The sequence below is a fragment of the Bactrocera tryoni genome, chromosome 3 (genome assembly GCF_016617805.1).
Source record: "Bactrocera tryoni isolate S06 chromosome 3, CSIRO_BtryS06_freeze2, whole genome shotgun sequence".
Classification (NCBI taxonomy): domain Eukaryota; kingdom Metazoa; phylum Arthropoda; class Insecta; order Diptera; family Tephritidae; genus Bactrocera; species Bactrocera tryoni.
The window spans coordinates 19,178,958-19,196,609 of record NC_052501.1 but is presented as its reverse complement, the minus strand read 5'-3'; the positions used below and the strand labels follow the sequence as shown (position 1 = coordinate 19,196,609).

The 17,652-nt window shown below is 32.3% G+C and overlaps 1 protein-coding gene across 4 annotated transcripts in view; it reads right to left on the bottom strand.

The window, feature by feature from the left end:
• Nucleotides 1–17,652, bottom strand: part of LOC120771041 — a 239,612-nt gene that overhangs the window by 27,793 nt on the left and 194,167 nt on the right. For all 4 annotated transcript variants that reach the window (XM_040098836.1, XM_040098837.1, XM_040098838.1 and 1 more), the window contains one exon: nucleotides 10,857–11,158. In XM_040098836.1, coding sequence (XP_039954770.1) covers nucleotides 10,857–11,158 — 302 coding nt within the window. The remainder of the gene's footprint in view (nucleotides 1–10,856; nucleotides 11,159–17,652) is intronic.

The following is a 17,652-nucleotide window of genomic DNA, read 5'->3' as shown; positions in this document are numbered from 1 at the left end:
CCAAATGTGGTTTAAGGTTAGAATGCCACGTGCTACCCATTTATCGGATGAGGAGCGCGGATTAATAAGGGGCTTAAGTGAAGCGGGTACAAAAATTACTGACATAGCCGCCAGAGTGAATCGTCATAAAATTATTGCCACGCCACATAAGCGCACGCTTGGCATTTGCCGATAAAATGAAATTTTGGACCGATGAGTTCCAAAATGTTATTTTTTCTGACGAGAAAAAATTTAATTTGGACGGTCCTGATGGTTGCCATAAGTATTGGCGCGATGTACGTCAACCCCGCCAAACTCGACACAAGCGAAATCATGGTGGCGGATCGCTAATGATTTGGGCAGCTTTCGGATATGCTGGAAAGTCTCCGCTTTGCTTCATTCCCACCAAAACAAATGCCGAAATATACGTGGTGTGATAATAGTTACCATTATCTTGTAGATAAAATCGGGACGACACTACGCCAATTAATTTTTCATAATTCAATATTTTACAATGCTTATAATTCAATTTTCTTAATTCTAGTTTTAGGTTTAAATATGTATATCTTGTCGCTTGATGCAACACCGGCCACCTTGACAGGATCAGATTCCTTAAATATCCAGTGGAAGCACGGCCAGTTTGTGGATGGGACACTTAATCGTGTCCGTTCGAAAAACATAACTGTTTTGGAGTGGCCAGCGTTCAGCCCGGAATTAAACCCAATTGAAGACTTGTGGGGAATACTTTCGAATAAAGTTTATAGGAATGGCTGCCAGTTTGAAACCATTAAACAGCTCAAAGATGCTTTGCTCATTGAGTGGGATGAAATAAGCCATTCAACATTAAAACAATTAGTGGAGTCCATGCCAAATAGAATTAATCAAGTATTTTAAAAAAACAGGCAAGCATATTAATTATTAAAAAATCAAAAATAAATTAGTTATTTAACATTAATTTAAAATAAATCCTTATGCACATATACTTATTTCCTAAGAGCTGTTAATATTTAATTAAAGGGAGAAGCTTTTTTTTTGTAAATTTTTTGTACTACTATTAAAATAAATTGTATTGATAAGTTTCAATTCATTTGCAGTAGTTTAATTTGAAATTAAGTTGATGCACATATACTTATTTCCATGAGGTATTTAAATTGCAAATCGTGCTTTTTGCTAGACGTCGAAGGCGATTTAGGCAATGACCTGGTAATTGTGCCGGTCATTAGTGCTACAAATTAAGCTGTTTGCACAACTTTCACAGAATTTACAAGGTGTATTGATAGTCGAACTGGGTCAGGTATGATAGCTGGAGGTTTTTTTTATAGTTTTAAGGCCACTGGAGGTTTCTAAAATTTCGATTTTTTTGGTATTACTTATGAAAAATGTATTTTTTAATATTTTTTCTTTTCATATTTTTTTTTAAATTTTATTTTAAATCCTTTGAAAAGTTATTAGATTATTAAATGCTAAACAATTTCAGTATAAGATAGTTTTTCAGGTTCGTAATTTAATTTAATTCGTTGGTAATAGAATTAAAGAGTAAACAACAATTTTTTCTATGGTATAAAAAACATGGAAAACATTACAAAATCCCTTATTTTGAAAGCCTAGTTCTTTCTTTAATACTAAATGTCTTTATATTTACAAGAAGGTTACTATATATCTATTTTTTCTTCTAAAAATATGTTATTATGAAATTTCGAATAACTCTATAAATGATATGAACGGACTCCAATATTTCGTTTCTTTATTTCTTGATAATGGGTTGTCAAAAAAGTCTTGCGGTATTTTTTATTGAATTTCTTTATTTTATTGAAATTGAAATGAATTTTTGATGACTCATGCCCAGCTCTTGACCGATGCTACAGCTGCTACCATGCCGGTCTCTTTCGACCAATTCAGCGATTTTATCGCAATTTTCGACGACAGGCCTTCCGGAGCGTGGCGCATCTTCGACGACCTCTACACCAGAACGAAAACGTTGAGAGCGGCGTGAAGGAGATAACTCTATCGTGTTTTGAGAAACTTAAAAAACTTTCAGCTTGATCGTAGAGGAAAAATAATGCTTGCAAAATATTTACTTGATTCGGAGAATTCGGATTTGTTAGAGAGATTGGAACATTTGACTAAGTCCCAACCATTTCAAAACACCATGTATCATAAGATAATTTTATAACATTATTTTTCTCTTAAATGCTCTGAACATCAAGTATTAAAGCGAGACAGATGATTCTCATGTTTCGTCTCAGTTTGTTCATCGAGAGAGCACTTTACTGCCAAAGTTTGTACTCGGTTTGGATGATATTTCCTTAGAGAGAGTTCTTAAAAATATATATTCAATCGTAAAAGAATTTTTTGTTGATAATGATTCAACATTTGATATGGGAGCAGAATTCGTAGGAGAAATTAATTCGTTGAGAGAGTTCTTAACCACAAAATATATATTCAGCCATAAAACGTGTAAGTGACGTTTGGCAGTTCGTAGGGGATTTTGTTAGAGATGGATCAGCTAGAGGGGTCTGTACTTTCAAAATATATGCTTAGTTCATAAAAGATTTTCTTCCTGAAATGATTCTATATTAGAGTTGGGAGCAGAACTCGTTCGAGAAATGGATTTGTTGAGAGAGATCTTAACCTTCAAAACATATACTCAGTCAGATATTAACATTAGATTGCCATCCTGATTTCAAAATAGAGTAATATGACTAAAACTTCATATTTTGACAAAGAGTCGTGATTTGGTATGTATAGATTACATTCATTGACATTAGACTTTACATATCGTCAACTGAACTGCAAACCAATGTATCATCAAAAATACCGAAATGGAGTTTTTCATTGCATACAATTCACTACATCATGTAATATCGTAGACTTTCAAGCTTCCCCTCTAAGATATAACCATTTTATAACCAAAACTCAAATTTTGTTTGAATATGAGTGGTTTCATTGTATCGTTTTCTCCTCGCCTGTAAACTTTTGGAAAGTGATGTTAAATTATTTAGCATATTAGATGACGATATGAATTTTGGCTTCTTATATGAAGGCTTGAGGTTTGTAGAACCGGAGTCTGAATCCCAATTCCCGAATGAAGTAGCAAGAATGAGAAATTGCTGAGGCGTAAGTAATCGAACCAGGTTACTACGACCAAAGTTCCTTAACAAATTCGGTTAACTATTATAGATATGTATGCAATTTCTAGACTATTAACTACAATACTTAATGTATTCAGTATACTGACATCTAAATGTCCAACCAAAGGCATTTAACATATACGTAACTGCGTTAAATTTATGAGACGCGGGTGACAAAGCGTACGGAAGGATATTTTCCGATGAAAATGAAAAGCAAACAACAAAATTTTCCAACTAAACAAGCTTACGTGACCTTTAGTAAACAATGCAAGAACTGCAGGAAGTTTAAAATTAGCATGTGACAATAGAGTTATGGCATTATTTAAGGTGTGAAGGGTAAAATATGAAGTTATTCTAATACAATTACACCTACGCTCTGTTGCTTTTTAATTTGCACTGCAACAAAGAACAGGAAAATAAAACAAAAATAACAATTTAATTCTGTAGAAAATTTCGCACTGAAAACTTGTAAACTGCAAAAACAACATTATAATTGTACATATATTTGTATATAAGTGTAAGTATGTATGAAATCTATTCTAGCAGCAAACTTTGTGTGCAACTTTTGGCCAAGTTTTCAAAAACTTTTGCAAGCATTTCAATGCCACTTAGTTGAGCAGTTAGATGTTATTCGAGCGCGTTGCAAAACTTGCGCATTTAGTGCAACTGCGCTACAGAGGAAGGACTACAAATTTGTTTTGTTGTCTAGGCAACGGCAAAGTAGTCGGAGAGCAACTAGTTGAAAAAAATATAATTGAAAAATTGATATTGCCATTGAGCAAGGAAATTCTAATTTTCTAAAATAAAGCAATTTTTAAGTTAAAATACTTGCTGGAAATGCAGAGTTTAAAAAAAAAGTTGCAATTTCGATTTGCAATTTTTTTGCAGCAGAATTTTTGCTCAAAACTTTTCTTCCCGCATCTTCATGATTTTACTTCGTAAAATTTTTGTTATCTTTTACTTCCTTTAGAAAAAAAAAATTTTCACAAAACATATTCTAACTCCTTCACCGTTTCTCTACCGGGTATTTGAAATCTCGCTTACATTTTGCTCATTACCGCACTCTTCCATGGAATATTTGTTTAACTTTCTTGTGTAAGGATCTCAATAAAAAGCGCATTTATGTCACTCTTATGAAATTTTCACATTCTTCGGAACACAATGCGCCAAACAAAGGCGTGGTTTGCCAAAGCACTCTTCAATTGGCTGCGTTTTTGGCAACTTATTTGCTAAGTAGTTTCAAGTATAATTGTAAATACTCATACAAATACTTATACAATTACAATTACATATAAATATAAGCAAGTTTATAATAGTACTGGCTGAGAGAGAGGCGCCGAGAGGGGAGGGAGTATTTATAAACAAAAGCTGTTGGGTATTTTTGGAAGCTGGGAATTTTATGTATGGTCGACGTAGAGTTAAAAAGTTTTCAAGGAGAGCTAAGCGAATGCAAGTCTTTTGTATTATTGCAGCATGAAAATACGAGTGAAAACAATTAATAGCAAGTTTTAATTTAGTTTCTTTATAAACGAATAATCACATGGCTTGGTCACATTCATACAAATTTGGTCTGATAAAACTATTGTTTTTAAGTCGCTGTAGTGATTCATGTCCTATATATTTAATGAACATTTTTTAAAGAAATATTTTTTGTTAAGTTAAATAATATTTAATGATATTGACATGAATCGAAAAATCAGAAAACTTCGCAAAAAAAAACAATGTAAATAGAAAAAGTAAAAATTAAGAGGTCACATGTGTTTCAAAAAAACTTCAAAATTTTTTTATTGTCTTATTAAATTCTTTAACACCTCTAGAATATTGTCCTAAATATTCAAATTGATCCGAGTAATAGTTGCCAATATGTAACCTTGAGAACTTGCGCGCTCGAGGCAAGATAGGCTAAACGGTCGTCTTTAAACTAGTTTCTCCCGAAACTGTGTTTTTGAAGTCGGTTGGCAAGATTTCTAAAGAACTACTCAATCGATCTTCATGAAATTTTACTTAGGTCTTTAAGATACAATTCTTATTCAATTACAACTATTTGAAAAAAAAGATAAAAATGTTGCGAAATTTTCACTTAAAATTTAGTTTTTTCGTAAAAATGTCTGCCACAAGTCCAATTTTCAGTTTTTTTTTCTTCCTCCAAGTTATAATTAATACACGTATTTCTTTCACTTTATGTGATCCTGTAAGGAGGTGTGCTGCCAACGTGGCAGTATTTTTTCCGAGGGGTCACCGGAAATGATGTCACAATGGCCGAGTTTAAAATTTTTTACAAAATTTTCAGAATTTCTTTGTTAATAGTGTAAGTAACAATAAAAATTCTAATAAAATATTTAATATTTTATATTTGAAAAAAATTGTTAAAAAAGGATTTTTTACACGAGTAAACGCATGCAACCCCTTAAAATATGCCGAATACTAAAATACAACTTTAATGATTTCTAACTGATATCTAGGTACTCTTAAACAAGAAAGGCCTTTTTGTTATACTTTTTCTAGTACGATTTGTTTTTATTAAACCGAAAACACATTGGAAAACACAAAAAGGCATCTGTTGACATTTTATTATATCTTTTTTTTATATACTTTGTCAGCTAAACAGCGAAATTGGATCAGTAAGGTTCTTAAACTACATGATAAGTTATTTCCATAGAGAAACAAGATTACATCTGTTAAAATAAATTAATATAATTTTAAAGCAGGTTTCATATCTATGAGATTGTGAAAGTTTAAAATAATCCCGGAATACGCAAGGCGTTAGTTTAGCATCTTCTTGGTGAAAGAAGGGCGGAAGGAGAATGAAAGAAAATTGAAAAGGTCTTTAGTGTAGTATTGAATGAAAATATTTAAAGTCACACTGTTCTGAGATATTGATATTGTTCTTTTGAATATTCTCTATCGAAAATAGTCAGAGGTCGGCAATTATCTTCAAAATTTAGTGCTAAGTCAACCTACATTTCTTGTAAACACGATAGCAGAATTTTGAAGCGCGTGAGTATGACATTACTATCTAACTTGTGTAGAATAAATTAATTAAAAGTGAAAGGCACTTGGAAGCAAACCACATCGTTTAAAGAGAGGTAGAAATTAGTTGAAAAACTTGCAAAAGTTTAACGATCAAAATATCAATATGTCCTAAAATTGTCTAGATTAAAATGGAAAAGCTTTCGCAAAACTCATAAATGGACGAATTCAAGCTCTAAGTTCCAATTGTTCGGGGCAATGTGTCGTCGACTAAGACTGTGTTCGCACGAGCACTCTTTTATCCTTTAAATTTAGCGAACAAGCCTTTGTTAGATAACAGCCGAGTGTCTTTTACTTGAGCTTTGGCATTATAGATTTACGTTTCTTTTTATGAGGCGCAAAAACATATGTACAACGTTACTTCTAATCGTTTAAAGTCACAATAAGTACTTTACTTTAAGATACATGATATTTGTGAACATAAAAATCAGAAACACGTAAGATCACGTAAACGCGTTGGGTCATAAATATTTGCGCGCAACAGTAACAGTTTACGTACTTTTAGCCAATTACCGTTGTAAAATGGTAATACATGAAAACGAGCGACTTCATTAAGCTTGATATTTGATTTCAAAATATAAACATTAAAAGAAAATAAAATCGCAAATGCAATAAAAAAGTAAATAGTATATACATTTCTCATTTATAAATGTTGTAAATCCAAACTAATTTATGCGCGGAAATTTTGCAGAATTTATTGCAGCTGAAACAGCGGTGGAAAGCAGTGACTGTGGGTATAATGTTTGCCAATTTATGTTTGTTATGATTTTTCATGAAGTATTGATGTTATGATGTTATGACAGTTGGTGTATTTTGATATTTATATTCTCCTACAGCTCTGATTCTATATCTATTGCCAATTATATGTCTAATTTTACTTTTTTTGCTTATTTTCCTTTTCTAGAAAATCTTTTTTTATTTTCTTGAAATTATTCCATTGTTTAGCCAGCAATTTAACGGTTTCCTTTGTGGAGTGCGTTGGCTAAAGGTGCGTCATGCCTATGCGTACGACTTGTTTGTTTGTATTTATGTATGTATGTATGTGCAATCATTCAGTTTTTCAGTTTTACGATTTGATTTCATAAATATTTAGTTACACACTGAAGACGTGAAAAATTTTCATTACTTTCTTGTTCTTAGCTCTGTTACCAGCAGCAATTGCAAGTGATATTTATTTTTTTAGCAGCTGGTTTGACGTCGTGCCGGTCGGAGCGGGTTCTTCATTAAATTCAAATACATTTCGTCGCTTTAAGATTGCGCATTTTTTATTGCTTTAGTAGCCATTATATTTTCTGATTATTTTGTTTGCTAAAATAAGCAAAAATTTAATTACGTTTTGGCTGAAAAAATTACCAAGTAAATATTAAAAAAATATATTTTGAAGCAAAAATTATAAAAAATTTAACCAAAAAAAAAAAAATAAAAAATACAAATAAAATAACAAAATAAAAATTTATAAAAATAAACAGAAAATTATAAGAAATTGAAACAAAAATAAAAAAAAATTATAAAAACTTAAAAAAATATAAAAATTATAAAAATATAATAAAAATAAAAATAAAAAAATTTATTTCGTTTTGACTGTGAAAATTATCAGTTAAATATTAAAAATATATGTAGAAGCAAAATGTAAAAAAAAAAAAAAAAATTTAATAAAAAAATATAAAAATAAATAAAAATTATAAGAAATTAAAAACAAAAAAAAAACCAAGCTTAGAAAAAAATATACAAAAATATTATAAAAACTTAAAAATATTTAAAAAAATTAGAAATATTAAAAAATAAAAAACTCAAAAAGAATACAAATAACTTAAAAACACTAAATGAAACATAAATTCGTTTCAAGCTTGCACTTGAAAATTCGCACAAATATTTCCACGCATTTAAATTCACTTCTTCATCCTCAACTTATTTTTGGCACTAATAAAAATATGATTTGCTATATTTAATGTTATGGCTTGTTTACATTTTGATTGGCTCGTGCTTTGGCGTTTTAATAATTATACATGAAAATTCTGTTACTTATGCACGGCATGCTAGTTTTGGAGAAAAATTGTTGTTATTATTGGGGCGTGTCTTGCACTATGAAATTCTGAATTTTCTCGCCTGCAGCTGTCGTGTTATTCAATTAAATTGCATTTTCCCAATAGCTTGTAGCAAACATTAGTGCAACTTTACAAGCTTTCGTCGAAGCGTACGAGTACGTGACACATCGATTTCGTGCTTTGATTTTGTAAATCGCAGGTTGGCGGCGGCACTTTAAAATGCAATTGCAAACGGTTGGCAGTTTAGCCTTCGGCAACACTGCTAGCGTATAAGCTAGAGAAAGTTAGTGCGAGAGCACGTGTCGGTATACTGAAAAAGTAATTTCCTCTAAAGTGTTATGAGGCGCAAAGCTTTACAATTTTTAATATAAATAATGCTACATATAAGCTGCTAACATAATTGAAAATATTAAAATAATAAATTGGTTATGTGCTATGCTGTTTAAGGGCATAATATTATTATGGATAGGATTGAAAAATATAAGTATAAGGGTGTCTAAATCTCGACTAGCTGAGACATATTTAGATTGATGTTGCAGAACGGCGCATATTTAGTATGAACTAAACTTAGCAGGAAATAGTCAAAATCCGCGTCAATAATATAATGTTACATAATGTTACCTAAAATAGCCTTAAATAACATTTCTTAGCTTCATATACACAACTTAACATGGCATAATATAACTTAGATTTCAAATAGAGGCAATAGGCAGGACATAACATAACATAGCTTAACATAAGATAACTTAGCATAACTTAACATAACATAACTTAACATAGCATAACAAAACTTAGGTTTCAAATAGCTGAAATATAATTGGTGTTGTATAGTAGAACATAGCATAAATCAGCAAAAACTAAACATAACATATGGAAACCTCACTTTACATAGCATAATGTAACATTACATAATATAGCATCAAGTTGTTTTAGCGCCATATACATAACATCAAACAACATAACAAAGCAACATAATATAGCAAAACTTAACATAACATAATGGCATAACATAACATAGCATAGCAGAAACCAGGACAACTTAATATAACTTAAGATCCCATAACATAACATAACATAACATGACTTAACATAACATAACTTAACATAACTGAAGATAACATAACATTGCATAGCATAATAAAATATAACAAAATGCTGAATAAAAATTAATATAATTGAATCTGTGTTTATTGGTTCTAATAGGATCGAAAGCTCGTCTGTGGGATATTTGAGGTTTCCGTTTCACGAATTAGAGTTACAAAATTTTCATATTTGTAAAATATTTCATAAAATTGTAGTCGTCGAAAATTACAAAATTTTGACTCCAAGTAAATGTCTCAGTTAATACGCCCGCAGGATGGGGCTGACAGATTGAGAAGACTGCAGGAAATGTCTAGAGCAGGACACAAGGTAAACAATGGAGCATCTCTGGTGCACTTGTCACGCATTGGAAAGACTACGCTGGGGTCTCCACGGTATGATGCACCGGAGGAGGTATCGATAGTGAGGCCAGAGTCTGTTAAAATTACCGTCAAATGCAGGCATTCCAAAGGTTGACTACTCAACTGAACTCCATCCGGTACCGCAAAGAGCCGAAACTAATCTATGCTTGGCTTATTGAATTGCCAGATTAACTTAACCTTACCTAATATTTAAAATAATAATAATAAACGCTTTCTCCATTCTTCCTAACTCATTAGTTTCCATCGCTAACTTAACCCTCTCGCTAATCAAATATATAATTTATTATTTCCGCACAATCGCCACTAATGTAACTAACTATCACACTAAACAATTACTTAGAAGAATCTTTTTCAACATTGAAACCACTTTAGCTGCCACCATTACCGCCATTAAAACATAAAAAAATATTTGGCGCAGCGCCAAATTACTGCCGTTAGCGGCCCACGTACACTCAGCGCCATTACCTTAACTGTCGTAAAACTCTAACTTAATTTCCGCCACCGCAATGGAAAAGAAAAATGCGCGCAAACACTCGCCCTTCATATGCAACACCTCAATGAGTTTAATGGCTAAATGGCGCTTTTGGCGAAATTATGGGCTCATATAACGACGCCGCGGTGCTCAACGCCGTTAAAGGTAAGACAATGTTGCCACGGCGCGCTACGAGCAAGCACAAACAGTCTTCTCTGAGTAGGTGCTATAAATGTCGAAAGTATTTCCTTTACGCTTAACCAGGTAATCTCAACCTCATATTACTTCTGCCTAAGTGAATGCGCTCATATTTTGCGATCGCGTGCATGCGGCGAATGAGTTTGCCTTAAGCGTGGCAAGTAACCGATCAAAAAAAAAAATAAAAGTGAAACAATGAAGATAGACAAAAGAAAACCGAAAGTGTTGAGTAAGAGAAGAAACATTTTCCGCTTTCATCGAGTTAATTTTAGCTGCATTAAATGTTGCTTGTTTTAGTTGCTTCCGTAAATTCAACCCGGCCCTGCTAGCATACAAATACATATACCGGCTTATAGTTATGTAAGCAAGTAAAGCAGATATTTTCTATAAAATCCATTTATGCTACACATTACTGCTGTCAACCGCACGCCAACGTCTTCACGCACCGGAAATGAGATTGGCTTAAATATTTGCTAACCCTAACCGAACGCTACCTCTTCCCATACCACTACAACCAAAAGCATTTAGTCGTACTCACCGCATTTCAAAATCACGCAACTCCTCGAATGTCAACGTATTCGTCACATCCAACAATTGTCGCATATTTTCATCGCGTTTTTGTTGTTGCTGCTGCGTGGCAGTCGTGTGCTGATGATGTGCGGCCGGATGATGTGGTGGATGTTGCAACTGTTGTGAGTTGCGTTTACGTGCGTGCGCCGCTGTGCCGGCTGCCGTTGCACCAGTTGCCGTTAATGTCTCTTTACCCTGTTCGACGCTGATGAAATCACCTTCGTTCTTGATAAGCAACGTTTCCACGGTGTTGTCTAAGCTCAAGGACGGCTGTTATGGCAACGATGGCGCAGCAGCATAGTTTATTCCACGAAGTTCACGAAACCACAGCAAATATGAGTAGCAGCAGCGTGTCGAGTTGTGAATGTCATGAAAAGAGAAAAAGTGAAGAAAGCGGAAAATGTTACAAAATCTGTTGAATGATGACATAGTTGTGGTTAAACTTAGACTAAATTATGTGGTTGCTTTGAATTATATGTTTTGTATGTAAATATGTGAGTATGTGCGTATGCTTTTTAAAAATATCTATATTCTGTTTTCCAGCTTTGAGTATTATTCGAAGCTACATGTCCTCACCTGAAATGCAAACCAACGTGCCATCAAAAAAAAAAAAAATTAAAATTAGTTACTTATTGCTTCCCTACATCATATTATACATACATGTGATATGGTAAAACTTCAAGCTTCCACCTTCAGATATAACTAATATATAATCATTTTATAACCAAAACTCAAATTTCGTTTCAATTTGAGTGTATGATAACCGATATATAATCATTTTATAACCAAAACTCAAATTTCGTTTCAATATGAGTGGTTTCTATTACATCATTTTTCCTTCACCTGTAAACTTATAAAAAGTGGTGTTACGTTATTTTGCATTTCAAGTGCCGATATGCTTAAGCTAAGACTTTGGAATTTCTCCATATTAAAATGTTACCATTATCCAGTATAGCCTTACAGTTATTTTTTTCACATGCAACAATGCAGAAGACTAAGAAGCTTTTAGCACAAATATATGATTTCCTTTTGCACCTCATTTGAGGATTAAGAAATGAAAATATTCTCACTTTGTTGAGTATATTTAGTGACATAAAAGTACAGGGTGAAAAAAATTTTTTATGCTTTTCAAATTTATAGAAACAAATTTCTTAGGTTTAAAACTGGATAAGCTAAATCCTTGCTTTAGCCGTATATTAAACACTAAATATTTCATTGAGGTTTGTTTCCGAATTTGGGTTCAAATTTGATTTTTACTATATGTTATACATACATATATTCTGGAGTTTCAGTTTTAGGTTGTAATTCGTTTCACCTTAAAGTATGAGTTCTTTTGGCTTAAGCCCGTTTTCGCAATACCTGGTTTGTAATCATCTCTCAATTAAGTTCTGGTTAAAAAAAAGGTTATTTACCAAAAAAAGTAGTATTGGTTAAGTTAATCAGTACTTAACTGACAGATGACTGCTAACCAGACATTGAGAAAAGGCCTTTAAAGTTTGTATATAATTGTGTGTATTCGAATTCGAGCTAAACTATAATTTAGTTTAACTTTGTATTTCACTTTGTATTACATTTCGAGTTGAATTTGTGTTGAGCTATCATTGTAATTTGAGTTTTAGATAAAATATTAATTTATTAAGAAAATTTGAAATATTTTGTTTTTAAATTTTTTTTATTAAATATTTAGTTATATCTCATTTGAAATGATGTTAAATATACTCTAAATGCGTTAAATATGAAATATATATTAATTTAACTTTCCTTCTCTTTTCTCTCTTATAAGAAAATTACTTTTTCATGTAATTACCACAACTCCAAGCAGATAAATATTCACATAACATACAAATACATAAATACACATATGTACATATGTATACATATTACAAACGCATAAGCAGTGCGAAAGTACACAATCGCATTAAAGTATTACAAAGTATTACATAATCAGCGGTATAGACTTAGGCTGAAATTGATGTATTCTTGAAACAGAGCGGTAAACAGAAAGTCAAATACTGTACATACATATATTTTTGTACTGTACAATTTACCACACTAGAAGGTAATGTAGGCGGAAAGCAATATAAAAAGATTTGAAATAAAATCTACTCGACATGATAGGCTTATGAGCATAAAAAAATTTAAATAAATCAAAATCAAATAAAAATTAAAATTTATAGCAAAAATTAAGCTTGAAAAGAGTGTGCTACAGAATATTGCAAAAAAAAATATACAAAAAAAGAATGAATAAAGGGGAAAAATATATGAAAATATTAAACAATTAAAACATAATAAAACAAAGAAAATTAAAATAAAAAAAAATATTTAAAAAATTTAAGCTTCAGAAGAGTGTGCTACAGAATATTGCAAAAAAAAAAAAAATATTTCAACAATACAGTTTGCATGTTAAATTAATATGCTTTGAAAGAATGAATAAGGGGGAAAAATTCATTAATTTAAACACTTAAAAATGTTCTGCCGTTAATTTTACATTTTTTAACGCAAATTTTAGTAATTTTAAATTATAAATATAAATAAGAAATACAACTGACCACTTCAAAAAGTTACTCATACGACACGTTGACCATTTTTTTTCTATAAAAAAAAATATTTTCTTTATATTTTTTTTAATTACAAAAGTATTCGATTTATATTTAAACATAAACATTTTTGGAGTTAATACTCATCACACTTGAGTATAAGTGGAACGAAATAGTAATTATGAAAGATCTGCTGAAAAGTTGCTCATATGCCATGTAGAACAATCTATTTATTGGTTTTTATAATGCACTGAGCCCTACATATTAATTTGCCACGAAGTTTAAAAAAAAGTTTGTATTATCTAGTAGGAAACATGGGAGGTACTAAAAGTATATACATATATACTAGTAAATGATCAACGTGACGAACTGCGTCCATTTAACCTTGTCCATTTGTCTGCCTGTAAACACGCGAACTGGTCACCCAGTTTTTGAGATATCGATCTAAAATTTTGCAGACGTTATTTCCCCCCAAGAAGCTATTAATTTGTCGAAATCGCTAATATCGCACTATTATAGCATATAGCTGCCATACAAACTGTACGACCAGAAAAAAGTTCTTGTATGGAAATTTTTTTTATTTCAAAATGTGTATGTACATACAATTCGACGTGCATTATAGTCTAAAAAATGTTATAATCTGCGAACAAATTATTCACTAGCTATAGCTAACATATAAATTTATGGTATTGATCGAAATTAGGGGGTAATCTGTTTTCAAAAATTTTTTTTTTTTGCATTTTCTGTTCTCTTATACCCTTAGAATTCATGTAGAAACCCACTTTACTATTGGAAGGTTTCGAAAAAGGCCCAAAAATAATAATACCGCTCGTCGTTCGGAGCGCTCGGAGTGCCTCACCTCAAACTTTAAACGCACACCTTTTTAAACTGCCGCACATGATTCCGGTCGAACTACTCAACCGATTTGCTTAACGCCTGGCTGTCAAAATTTATGTAAAAAACATGGGGAAAAATTAAAAAAAAAAATACTACCTTACTTTTTTATTTATCAAAATTTTTTCATGATTCTAGTAGGGAGGATAACCATTCACGTACTTTTTAAGAATAAATTGGGTTTTTGAGTTTCGGATGATCTAAACGTGAGAAATCGTGTCCGCTAGTGAAAAAAACGCATCTCATTCGCCCAGCTATTTCTCCGACAGATGTTATCAAAAAATTCCGAAAAAATTTGCTTATACACTCTACGATACACGCCATGATACGTGAAAAAAGTTCTATTGTGGAATAAAAATTTCTATGAAAAAAATGTCAACAAAACAGGCCAGATAACCCTACTGACCCCTTAAGTTATTGTATGAAGACTTTTTATTTGTTAAGTGTTAGAAGAAGTTATCGTTTTTTGTGTTCGATATATGTTTACATCAGATATTATAAGACTTATTAAAATAAACATTCATCAAGTGTAAAAATATATGGAAAGAAATAACTTTCAAATATCTCTGCAAATGTTGCTCATACGCCTCGCAGTACAACGAAGACAACTATATATAAAGCAACTTTTTATCGCCATTTATTGTACTTTTCGTTGAAATTTTAATGAAGAGCTAATTAAAACTTTTCAAAAACGTATTTTAAAAATTAATAATTTTAAAAAATTTAAAATTTTATTTTAATCAAATTGCTAGCAACCTCATCTAGCTAATAAAATATTATCAGCTCCCATTACGCTCGCTGTAAAACAGTAATTATGCACACATTACAAGCTGACTGCACTGCAGCAACCTTGCCCCAGTTCCACTCATATTTAATATCGCATTTTTTTCTGCCTGTGCACTTTCACACCTCAATGACGATAACAAAACGCTGTCAGCGCGGCCGCTTGTCAACATCAATATCGGTTTTCGTTATTGTTTTTGTGCATGCACTGCCGCTAATGTAACCATTTTTTCACTGACTTCATTTCATTAAAACCCATTTCAACCAAGAAAATTTACGCGCTTTACTTCCCGCAACCCTCGCCTGTTTCGCGTGCCACTCAAAGATGGTGCACGGAGGTCGGTCGACCCATTGCATGCCGCATGCCACATTGCACGTGTGATATTGTGTTCGGCTTGTGTGTGTGTGTGTAAAGCTTGTCCCAAATGCAAACCAGCTTATCGCTGAGCTTGCAAAACTCCCAATAGTGTGGCAGCAGGCAAGGCAACAACAAAGCATAGTTCATTTCACCTTCGATAAGCACCTGCTGTTGCCACAAAAGCAGCAGGGAGTCAGGCGTGCAACAACGACCCGTTAGTCAACCGCATTGTTGTTGCTTTTGCAGCTACTTTCAGCGATTTCCTGTCGACGGGCGAGCTTGCCACTTGCCACTGCAAGTTGTCTGCCGTCAGTGACTTGCAACTCCCTGATGCAGGTGAGTAGTTTGCATTGCTCTGCAATTTTTCGAGCTGACGCTGTCCACCCTCACCCCCTTTATCTTCTTCACTGCCTGTCAGCATTATGTCTGCTGCAAGCATAAAGATACCACTCGCAATACGCCAGCAAAGTAATAATTCTTTGGCTTCGTCGTTGTTACCTCACTTATGCGGAATCACACACACACACAGCAAGATATGTGACCCTCATATGTGTGATTACATCAGTTTGCGTTTGCGTATGTGTAAGTGTCGTTTAACCTTCACGGCTCGTTGCACTTTTATTATTGCAACATGTGCATACACATATGTTAGCAACAGTAACAACAACAACTAGCCATCAATCTACTTAAACCCACAAAGGCAGCTCATTCGGGGTTCGCTGAATGTTCATTGCGCTGTCTGTTGGCGCTGCTGCCGTGCGCGTGGCATATCACTTGTCGTTCGGGGCGTATCGGGTGGCGTGGTGCTGCTGCGCGTATTAAGAACCAATTTTAAATCGATTTATGTCGATAAACTGTAACACAGTGTGAGTTAAGCTGCCAGCGTAAGTAAGCAACTTGCTCCGAAAGAAGATAAGCTTTGTGCACTGAGCCACTTGGGTTGCATGTGCTGTGATTTATTTGAATATTTTTATCTTTTATCAAGTTGCCAACTACTCTACCCACCAAGTTCGCCTTTTGTGGCACTATAATGAGCTTTATTCAATAAAATTTACGGTTTTAAAGTTATCGCGATTTTTATTTACAAAGCGGATGGCGTTGCTTAAGGGGAATTGGGCTGAGTGCAGGTGGTTCGTAATGCAATTTCGGTGTCGCGGCTTCTGAAAGCAATGCCAGGTTATTGGCAGGTTATAAGAAGGCAAAATATAATATTGCTACATATTAATTCAATAAATACCATATATGTATGTACATATATGTTATAGTTCTTTAAAATGTATGAAAAATATGGCAAATAATTTCGGAGAGTTATTAATATTGTTAAAATGTTGCCACTCTTCAATAATTAAAAAATTTTGAACAATGTAAGAAAGATAATCCATTCACCTAGTAGGCGTAGTTATTGCAGATTTATTACCAAAATTAAATTTAGTGGAGTTGCCACCTAATTTATTTTTGTACTTTATTTTATTTTTTATGACAAGTAAAATTTTGCATACTTGAACATATGTATAGTGGATGAAAAATTTAAACTTCAATATGTTTCAGCTTAAGTACAAGTTTTAGGGTGTTGCCACTTAACCAAAAATTGTTTATAAATAAATGGTAAGTAAAATTTTAATATAAAATGGCTGAAAATTCTACACAAAATTCTTTAATGTTTAAGATTAAATATTGGTTGGATTGGAGTTGCCACTTTAAAAATTTTTTTTAATTTACCATCTACATATACCATAAGTTGAAAAATTAAGAAGAACTTATGAAACAATTTGATTCTAGGATTAGTTTTAATACAAAATTTAATGAAGTTGCCACCTAAATTTTTTTTAATTTAAACTATCGAACAAGATAAAGCATTAAAAAATGTAATATAATATATAAGTGTGTAATTAATTGAATTTAGTAAATTAAATGTATTCAAAAAATTAAAGTAGTTGCCACCTTAATTAAATTTTAAAAATTTAAACTATCAATAAGTTAAAAAATAAAAACTACTTATGAAAGTATTTGTATTTAGGAGTAGTTTTATTAGAAAGTTGAATGGAGTTGCCACCTTAATTAAATTTTTAAAGTTTAACTTTCAACAAATTGAAAAATTAGGAAGAACTTATGAAATTTGTTGAATTTAGGAAATTAATTGTATATAAAAAATTAAAGAAGTTGCCACCTGTATTAAATTTGAAAAATTTATC